We start from the raw sequence: 10,652 nt of genomic DNA on the forward strand, positions 1-10,652 counted from the left end.
CTTCCCGTCCCTTTGTTCTATGTTTAGAGGTGTGAGAGTTGCTGAAGTCCTTTGGCGAGGTCGACTTTTCCACCCCGACACGAGCGCAGGTCTCTGCGAGAAAGAGATAATGAGGGAAAGTTTCTTCTGCCTCCTCTCGTCTGCTCGCTAACATCTGTCATCTTTTATATCCCGGGATTCTTTGCGGTAAACAAAGGCCACTGATTCATCCTGACAGCCTGCTCTCTCCCTCCCTATCTCACCCTCCCTCCTCCTCTTGTCGTCTTTCCTACCCTCTCTCAGACATACCAACAGTCCTCCTCTCTGCAGTCAAAGAACAGGAAGAAGAATAGAGGTAAGCAGAGAAGCCACCTGTTCAGGTTGCTATTTTTTGTGTGTGTGAGCGGCCGTCACACTCCAACTCTTGCTCCTCGTTCACTCTCTCAGGGATGCCGAGCTAATGGACGCTGCAGTGCCAAAATGTGAGAGTAGCTGCTGCTTCAGTTGAACCAATTATCTTAAGAACACTTCATTTTACGGGTCTGTAATCTTCTAATAATTTCCTAAAAAGTTTCAGGGAAAAAAAACATGGATTTCGGCACCAATTACAGACAAAATTCGGACACTTTAATTGGTTTTACCGTGTTTACAAGCAGAAGCAGAGGAATTTCCATTAAATAACAGGCTTCATATTAACCCAAATAAATACTCATTCATTATTGTTTTGTCATTGGAAACATAATTCTCCGTTATGTGCTTGAGCTGTAGACAAATTTCCCATCCAGACATAATTTAAGAAAATAGAATATTCTGCTTTGCATAATATTTTGAGTTACTTTTAGTGCAGAAGCCATTAATATGCAAATGTTGTTCATTTCATCACAGCAAGAAGTCTCTCACTTCAATGAAAAGTCAATTTGTAACCACTTAACATTTTTGCATGTGTCGCTGACCTGCTGTGCATTTACTAACAGACACTTGTGATTGTGACTAATTGAACATTACTTTTTAGAAATGCATTGAACACAGTAGCTGGATTTTCTCTCATATTTAGCCCCAAAATACCATGTTTACATAACACCGCCTCTCTAGGAAACTATAGAAAACTATTAGAGCTGTACAAATACACTGTTCATTTTATTTTATTTTTGTAGACAGAGAGGGGATTTTCTTCTGTCTTTCCATGTAGGTTTGTCTTTCGCTAATATTTTCATTTTAGTTGACTATATACAGAGCTGTTCTACAGACCTTTTAGTCCCAGTATGAGGCTGGAAATATGGCCAATTTTTTCTTATTACTTACATTTTTACCTAATCATTTTGTTTGAGATTTATTGCCAGGATGAGGCTTGCAAATACTGATTATTATATATAATTAGTTGTTTTAAAACTCATTTATTAGTCATGTTGATCTATTAGATTTCCCACCAGAGTGACACATATCTACAACGCTTTAAGTTGTCCAACCAACCACCCAAAACCTAAACAAATCAATATATATTTATACAAAACAGAGTAGTGAATATGCATAATTTGTTTAATTACTCTGGTGAGATATGGATAAAAACTTCACTGACTGCAGCGATTTATCCCACAAGTTAGGAGTTTATACCTCTGGAGCTGTCAAATTATTAACTTCTCCACAACCGAATAATTTCACAGTCAGGAAGAAATATATATTTTTTCTCACATTTTGGTGCAGCGGCCGCTGTATTTGCATTTCAACACATCGTGCTCATTTCACATATTTCCAGACAGGACTGCTGGCGAGGCAGCTTTCCATATGTTTGCTGTATATGGTACATCTATTCCAGTTAATTTAACTCTTTGTGTTACTCTGAAGATGAAAACTACGTTCACTGATTTCTTTTGACCATGGTTCAGATAATCGGTATCTTTCATGTTTAATCAGAGCAAGTGTTTATCAAAACGATAAATCACTAAAACCTTCTGCTTCCTCTCTGTCCTCTCTCCAACTCTATCGGTTTCTTTGCCTCTCTGACCAAAGCTCTTTTTTCTTCCTTCACCACACTAACGAGGATCAACATGTTTGAAGTGATTTTTCTTTCACCCGTTTCACCATCTGCCAACGCGAGAAGCTCCGAAAGCTTTAGCTCCATCTGCACTTTTTCGGGCAACAGCTTTGTTTGTTTACAGATATTAAACCAAAGTTTGAATATGAATGTGATGACAATGATTTATAGACTGATTTAAATGCTCAGTGTAGTGTTCTTATCGAACAAGTAATTGAATATTAGTTACTCCTGCTGGTCCTTGGCTGAGGCAGTGCTGAAACCTAGAAATGAAATTGGTGATGGTATCAGACCTTTAGTTCCTGCACAGGAATTAAATTGAAAATAAAATAAACTTTTGTACATTTTGAAGATGTATAGTTTCCGCTATATCAGAGAACATAACTTATTCATTATCTGCAGAGTCTGTCTAGACCTCAACCCTTTTCACACTACGTGTTTGAGCTTTAGTTTCCTCGTGCGGTAGAGAGTTGTTTCCTTTACAGATATACTGTACGCTGCATTTTCCACTGCCGCAGAAATGAATGGAAAATTCAAAGTAGAAAGACGTTTGATACAGCACAGTAAAAGTTTCTCGGCGGCCCTCGACCGGGAGCCAAGTTTCCCCCGGTAATCTCTAATGAGGAGACTGTTGTGAACAACGTTACAGGGCTTCTATGCCAGAAGCAAAAGGCAATTTTGTATGAAACACCTCTTACCCTACTGCAGTGCAGCAGCGTTCTGTCAAGTCCAGGGACTGAACTGTTGCCAAGAATAATTGCGACATTAGGATTTGGCATTTTGCGAACGCTTTTATTCACACTATACTGTGTGAGAGAGCTCTCTTTCAGTGCTCTGATTTTTATATTCTCGCTGCCCGTCTTCATGTTTCCCTTCGTTTCGTTCCAGGACGGAGTTTGGCCTCCCTGAGTCGGAGGCGTGTTTCCTGCAAGGCGCTGGGCAGAGGAGACTGCGAGGGCTGGCTGTGGAGAAAGAGAGATGCCAAGGGTTACTTTTCCCAGAAATGGAAGAAGTACTGGTTTGTTCTGAAGGACAACTGCTTGTACTGGTACATCAATGAGGAGGTGAGTCTGTTTTTATACGTGTCCTCCTCTTACCTGAACTGTTATTGACACTAAGATATATTTGTAGTGTAATATATGTCCTTCGGTGAAAGAAAGTATCTGAAACAAAGAGGCAATGATGCAATTTGTCATAGCCTGTGCTTGCTGTAACTCAATAGGAGCTATGCAAGTTTTTGAAATAGTTATGTCTGTGACAAAGACAAAGGGAGAGCACATTGTGCAGAAGTTACCGTGCAGTCCAACTTTATGATTGAATATTACAGCTCAAGGATGAGACAGGAAGACTTTGCCTTGGAGAAGTAGCAAAAGGAGATATTAGCCGGATTTCAGCTTAAATTTGTGTTAAGTATGAGTATCAGACCTTCATGGTTTTTAGCCGTGCTAGCGGCAAAGGTTAATGATCATTTTGGTTCAGGCTGAGATACTGTATCTCAGCAACTATATAATGGATGCCCTGAAATCTTTTTAAAGTATCCACAGTAGTTAGAAGATGAATCCTAATGACTTTGGTGATCCCCTAACTTTTTCTCTGTCGCCACCGTTAACATTTGTGATTTTTAGTGAGTTTAGGTCAAAAATTCAGCTTTTTTAAACCAAATACCTGCAAAACTAACAGCATTCCGATCAGCCACAGCTGGGTATTCTGTGTTTAGTGCTAATTAGCAAATGTTAGCATGCTAACACACTATAACTAAGATGGTCATCATTGTCTTTGTGAGCAAGTAAATGTACGTTGTTTTGAGCGAGTCCTTGTTTCCCTGAATATCTACAACGGAGGTGGCAATTGCAAAGTTAGCACGACCCATTTATGGGAAATAAACCACATCAAAATAACCTGGAATTATCCTTTGACGTTTTCCTCTATAGCCTTCCCCATTAGCTTATTATTTCTTCTTTCATCTCTCCTCCGGTTCAGGATGAGAAGGCGGAGGGTTTCGTCAGTCTTCCAGAGTTTAAGATCGACCGGGCCAGTGAATGTCGCAAGAAGTAGTAAGTCCATGATGGAAACTCTTGCATATTTATGTGCTTATGCTTTATGTGCAGTTCACATACGCTTATGTCTGGATTGAACTAACTCCCCCCCCATGTCTCTCTAGTGCTTTCAAAGCATGTCACCCCAAGGTCAAGAGTTTCTACTTCGCAGCAGATGGAGTGGATGACATGAACAGGTAAAGCAGCATGTGCTAAACACGGATGGAGGTTATGCAGAGGGGCAAATTCCACGCTGGGTGGCAAGAGTGCAGCTTCCTGTTTACGATCCCCAAAGCACAAGACAAGTGTGTTTTCCATTTGATGATGAAAGGAAGGACTGTTTTTTATTTGCACATTATTTATATGTGTATGAAAAACATAATTTGCAAGAGAAATTTCCTTTGAGACTCCAGTTTTGACATCTGACATAGATCATGTCAAAGTGAAAATAATAAAAGATGCTGATTACACAAACAATATATAATGTGTTAATTAGTGAGCGGCAGCGTATATATGGGCCAAAAGAAATCCGGGAAGGGAGTTAATATATAAAACAGAAATCTACGAGAAAAAGACTTGGATATTCTCTGAGATTGAAGTGATACACTTACAGGAAAAAACTGATATGAAACATTTATGAGAAAGAAATTTAAGTCATATATTTGCGAGAAAAATTCTCAGAGACTCTGAATACTTGAGGTGACTACATACGGACCAGAAAGAGTTTTGCTTTTGTCAGACAGGAAAGACAGATTCTGTTACTTCTCGCTGTTGCCAGTCTCGCTGTTAAGCTAAGCTAAGCTAAGCTAAGCTAGTCGTCTCCTGGCTTGATAGATATGAGATATGGTGTCGATTTTCTCATCTGGCGCTCCGTAAGAAAGCAAATAAGCGAACTGTTACTAAACGGATGTTTTTTGTGATATTGTAATATAGACATGATTCACTGTAGCTGGATGTTCCTCCTTTCTGTCAGATGGCTGAGTCGTCTCAACATGGCCGCTGTGGGCTACGCAGAGCGAGAGAGGATACGCCAGGAGCAGGGTGAGGGTTCGCTCAGTGACTCGCTCACAGGCATGATGGTGTCTTTAAGTACCCCACCCTCCAATACTCCTCTTCCCATTGCATTTATGCTTGTATGGTTTTCCCAGAGTGAGAGAGATGGTGTTTCTGACTGCCTGTGTGTGGGTTTCCTGCAGATTACTGGAGTGAGAGTGAGCATGAGGATGACACCACCTCCAGCCCCAAACAGGACAGTCCCCCACCTCCATATGATACCTACCCACGGCCTCCATCAGTGAGTCACGCACACACACACACACACAACTGTATTACACACTCATATAAAGTACATGCTGTACTTGAAGGCAATAATCACGCTCAGTGCTCCTCCGCAGTCCATTTTAACAGTTAAAGTTATTGCTAATTTAGCCTACAGGGAGTGGTGGGGCCAGATTTAGTATAATTGACGCTATAATTGGCCCACCCGCTGCTTTGCTCTACATTAAATGTCTCGTATTTTTTTAGCCTAAATGAAAAATAAAAAAAACTAAAACAACAGCAGCAATACAGCAGTGTTTTATTTCATACAATCACACAGGGGAGATAATAATATTTTAACATGCTTGTAATAAAGCATCTTTGCCTTTTTCTACAAACACTCATTACTTTGTCTTTGTCTCTTTCCTTCTCACTCGCACACTTATTCGATCATCACCTTGCCTCCTCGTCCGTCAGATGAGTGCCTATTTGGAAGGCCGGACCACTCGACTGTCTTCCACGGAGACGTCTCGTTCCCGCTCCTCCCAGGAGGACTTCCTCTGCGGCGATGCCCCCGCGGTGGCCGCAGAGCCGCAGTACCATCCTGGTCCTCTCGGGGGCGGCACCACGCACAGCGGGCAGAAACCAGGGGGCAGCAGCAGCAGCGACGTGCAGTACAGATGTGATGCTATAGAGGTGCGTGTCCGTCTGTCCGAAGCCTGATATCTCAACAACTAAAGGCCTGATTGACATTAATTTTGCTGTGATTATTTATGGTCCCCAGACAATTAATACAATTTGTATTAACTATTGTTCACTAATTAATTAATGTTATTATAGTGAACAATGATTGCACTGACATACAATAAACAATCATTTTACTGAAGAAACGTCACCACGATCAACTGGGGACTCGTGGATTATTTTGCTCTTTTAAGCCTCACCTTTTGTCGATCGGAAAGTTCTCCAGAACATATAACACATATAAAATCCTAGAAAACATTACTGACAGGTACTTGATTGTCCGTTTTTGTTTCCTGTAGTACCGATCCAGTCCTGCAGGGGGCGGCAGTGAGACGGGGTCTCCGGGCCGTTCCTCCTCGTCTCAGAGACGTTCCTGGCAGGACCTGATTGAGACGCCGCTGACTGAGGCTGGACTGCACTACCTGCAGACTGGACCGCTAGGTAACACATTGACACACCAGACGCTTCATGGATCCAACCAGCTGATGAACATCTAATCTTTCAATTAAATGCTTCAATTGATTATATTATAGTGCGACAGCATTAGTCCCTCTCATGTGTTGCCATTATATTCAGGTCACATCCGATTTTTCCCAAAAAATAAATACTGTGTATATATATATATATATATAAGCTCCTTGAGATGCACCATCTTTAGGCACAAATATATGGACATAAAAAGACATACATATACATAGATAATAGTAGTTAATCCAAATGACAAACAGTAACATTAACAAGGACACACGTCAGAGCTCTCCCACAATCCCAAAGCACACACACTGTATCTCTGTTACAAGACCACAAAATAGACGAGACATGAAACAAATGAACACGGCCAGACTGTCAGTAAATAATACGTTGAAGAGGTTTTCGGCTGGATATTGAATCTCTTTAGTTGTTTTCTTTATGTCCCGTATAAAAACGAGGGATCTAGTTCATATTCGCTTATTTCAATTGAGCAGAACTGTTTGTTATTCCTTGTTCTCTGCGTGACAGAGGACGCCGTCTTTGCTGAGCCCGGTCCGGGCGGTGGGACGATGATGGCCGGAGCCGTTTACACCCTCCCCGCACAGAGGAATGTCCCGCTGCCCATGGCCATGCAGAGGCTGATTCCTATGGCAACCCAGGGAGGGAAACCCCGCAGCTTCACACTGCCGCGAGACAGCAACCTACACACACTGCTCACGCCCCCTGCGAAAGAACAACAGCAAACACACAATGGTGAGTCCAAGCGGGAGCATCAGAGAGTACATGTAGGGATGTATTGTGGGGGGTGAGCAGACGTCAAGCGAGAGCAGAAGAGGAGAAATTATGTCTGACACTGAGTGACAGCCACTAGAGACCGAATAAAAGATTATTTTAAGGTGAAGACGTTGACGTCAGTGCATGTGCCAGAATTTAAAAAACGCTCTCAGGCAGACACACTTCCATTTAAAATCATCATCGGTATCGAGTAGGGTGACACGGTAATACGCTGAGCCTCACTAATGAGGCTAATGAGACAATACTGTACTGGTAATCAAGGTGAGCCCAGCGGCATACAGAGAGGAAAACCGAAATAGTAAACAACTAAGTATAATAATCATGTGAATTCTTATATAATCAGTCGAGCAAAAAAAAAACAAAGGAGAGAGGACAGCCCTGAGGCAGAAGGGAAAGAGACAGGAGGATCTCATTATTATAATACAAGTCATTATAGTGGTGAGGTGTGTGCTGCTGTCCTCCAGTGGTTGAGATAAAAACTCAATCTGATCTGATTTTTGACAGCCCTTTTAAATCATCTGTTGAACGGACGAGGCTTTAAATCAACGTTAACACGTGCGATTCTGTTTCCCTCCCTCGACTGCGTGAAGGCGGCAGCGAGGGCGCTTCCCTGGGCGACCTGTTCCGTGCGTGCGAGCAGAGCGGGGTGTGTCCTCTGGGTCGCGGGTCGGACGCCAAAGGTCAGTCAGAGTGCAGGCAGTCGTTCCTCCGGCGGGCCGCCGACCCTCAGCTCAACGATCGTCTGCACCGTCTCCGCATACTGACCTCCACGCTCAAGGTTGGTCTGCACACGTGCAGGAAATATGTAGGCATAAATGTACACAAGTGAGCACATTTACATAGATTATCATGCACACATAAATGACATTTTCATTCCTTTTTTGAGACGTTTTACAGATTTTTTTAGATTTCAAATAAACCTTTTTTTTGGTTTAAGATTTGTTTTATATTAAAGTCATAATCCTTAAGATGTCCATCCTGGTGGTATCTGCACGTACTCCAGCAAACACTTACTGAGCAGCTATACGTTGTCAGAAATATCACAGAAGAGCAACTGGTGTTTTTACTGTTTACAGTGCAGCCAAACAAACTCCAGTTGTTTTAATAAAGAAGTCGGTGGAGCACCTGGAGCTCTTCACCTCACAGCTCACTTTCGCTGCTCCTGCAAAATTTAAAACCGATCTGTTGTTAAAAAAATGCTAAAAACATTTTGTTTTCTGCGAATGCTGAAAAAAAAAAAAACAGCAGGCTGTGATTTGCTAGTTGAAAACTTTGAATGTGAAGTAGCAGCAGGAGATGTTTGCTTTGCTTTAGCAGTGACTTAAGACAGCTATGATACGTCTGTAGGAGGCTGAGCGGTAAACAGTGAAGCTGTTGTCAATGAGATAATATTCCTCTGTGTGTGAAGGCAATCTGAATCCAACACTGGAGCAATTTAGAGACTGAACGTCACAACATTTAATGGCCAAACAGGAGTCCATTTCAGGAAAATCTTAAGGATTGTAACTTTAAATTGGAATGAACTTCATATCTCACTCATATCTCACCGTTTTGTTGCAATTCTTGCAGAAGAAAATGATGCAATTGATCCCTTCTCTTTGTTCACACGCTGTCTTTTCACCCCTTCAATTGGGAAGTTTTCTTTTGGGTTTTCTCATTCAACTTAGACTGAAAGTATTACCTTCGTCATAGTGTATTTTTCTTGGCCTGCATCTACACACAAATGCACAAAAAACACATTCAATGTGAGCGGGGTGAAATGGATCAAACGATACTATCTCCATGTGCATTTTTAGCTGTTATACACCATGATTTTCTAACCCTGATGTACACATTTACACACACACACACACACACGCTGTCTCTGTCTGGTTAGTTTCAGTGCTGTCATTTGTCCCAGTCTGTCTCTTCGGTTCTGGTTTGAGAACTTTGTCAAGCAGCCATCTGTGGCTTTATGCTATAAGCTCAGTGGTACTGTTTCTGGGCTGGGTGCCTGTGAATGGCTCTTTTGCTGTGGCTGTTTTCTTTTTTTTGTCTCTGTAGAGTTTGCATCTTTGTTGCTTCCTGCGTGTACGTGGGCGGGGTTCTTTGTTGCTTGTGCGTGTAGCTACGGTAGCTTTTTTTGCGAGGGTGCGTGGTTTTGGTTGCACGTGTCTGCCGGTGCAGGCTGGGTGGAGGAGCTTACATGTTTGTTCCATGTCTGGCGTCTCTTAAAGGAATACACCAAGTGTTTTTGGGGGGTATTTTGGATGAACTGTACTGAGAGCCCAAAGTCATCCATGTGACCCTGGCAGACCCAGAACTGCACCAGGTTGTATTTGAGTGATTAGCAGCGACTCATCCGATGTGGTTGCTGTGGAAAAAACAAAAGCGTATTTTCCACGTGTCTTTTATTTGTCAAAATTAACAGCTTAAATAACAAGCTAAATCTAGTGGTGGAAAGTAACTTAGTACATTTACTTAAGTACAGATTTGAGGTACGACGTATTTTATTTTTGCTTCTACTCCACTACATTTCAGGAGGAAAATGTTTTATATATTTACCACTTTATGGCCTTTACACACTTGGAGCGTGACAAATAAACAACACAAAAGAGCGGAATCCTTGCCTGCGAATATATTTTCTAAATCTGGCATACTGGCAGTGATGCAAAACACTTCTATAGAAAGGTTTGAATAGATTCGTGCAGACAGAGGACCAATTACCAGGAGGTAAATTGTTGTATTGTCGAAACTAGTATAAGATATTCTATTGAGTTTCATTTTGCGAAAATGCTCTGAGAGAATTTGAGTTCCCGCAGTTACGCAGTGTATGTGTCTAGGGCTTTTATTGTGAAAGGAAAGAACAGAAGGAGTTGATCCTGTCTGCGCTGCCTGTCTGTGCCTTAGACCTGCATTACTTCTAATGTCCAGCAGGGGGCGACTCCTCTGGTTACAGAAAGAAGTCAGATTGTATAAAAGTCTATGAGAAAATGACTCTACTTCTCTCTTGATTTATTACCTCAGTAAACATTGTAAACATGAGTTTATGGTGTCAATCTCTAGTTTCAAGTCTTCTTCAATACAGCATGATGTTCATTTAGTAAATTATGGTCCATTTAGAGTTGGATAGACCATAAAGGGCGGAGCTACTGTGATTGACGGGTCTCTTCCACGACGTTGTCTGGTCTGGGAGTTTTCCGTGATTTTGTCTTACAACTTTAACCTTTTCACAGTGTGTCTTCACTTCATAAAAGTTAATTGTGAAATCTTTGTCACCTAAAAATGACTTTAACATTGTGAACTCGAGGCGTAGTACACAAACCAACGGTCAACGACACGGTGACCACGTCCAGTGT

At 41.8% G+C, this 10,652-nt stretch overlaps 1 protein-coding gene across 2 annotated transcripts in view; it reads left to right on the forward strand.

The window, feature by feature from the left end:
- The window catches only part of cnksr2a (connector enhancer of kinase suppressor of Ras 2a), a 55,476-nt gene that overhangs the window by 29,051 nt on the left and 15,773 nt on the right, over positions 1 to 10,652 (forward strand). For both annotated transcript variants that reach the window (XM_031849801.1, XM_031849802.1), the window contains exons 14-23: positions 283 to 334; positions 2,900 to 3,075; positions 3,992 to 4,065; positions 4,173 to 4,244; positions 5,021 to 5,088; positions 5,244 to 5,341; positions 5,782 to 6,000; positions 6,348 to 6,489; positions 7,048 to 7,272; positions 7,905 to 8,092. In XM_031849801.1, the coding sequence (XP_031705661.1) occupies positions 283 to 334; positions 2,900 to 3,075; positions 3,992 to 4,065; positions 4,173 to 4,244; positions 5,021 to 5,088; positions 5,244 to 5,341; positions 5,782 to 6,000; positions 6,348 to 6,489; positions 7,048 to 7,272; positions 7,905 to 8,092 (1,314 nt within the window). The remainder of the gene's footprint in view (positions 1 to 282; positions 335 to 2,899; positions 3,076 to 3,991; positions 4,066 to 4,172; positions 4,245 to 5,020; positions 5,089 to 5,243; positions 5,342 to 5,781; positions 6,001 to 6,347; positions 6,490 to 7,047; positions 7,273 to 7,904; positions 8,093 to 10,652) is intronic.

This window comes from Anarrhichthys ocellatus, unplaced genomic scaffold (assembly GCF_004355925.1).
Source record: "Anarrhichthys ocellatus isolate YVR2014 unplaced genomic scaffold, GSC_Weel_1.0 scaffold10, whole genome shotgun sequence".
NCBI lineage: Eukaryota > Metazoa > Chordata > Actinopteri > Perciformes > Anarhichadidae > Anarrhichthys > Anarrhichthys ocellatus.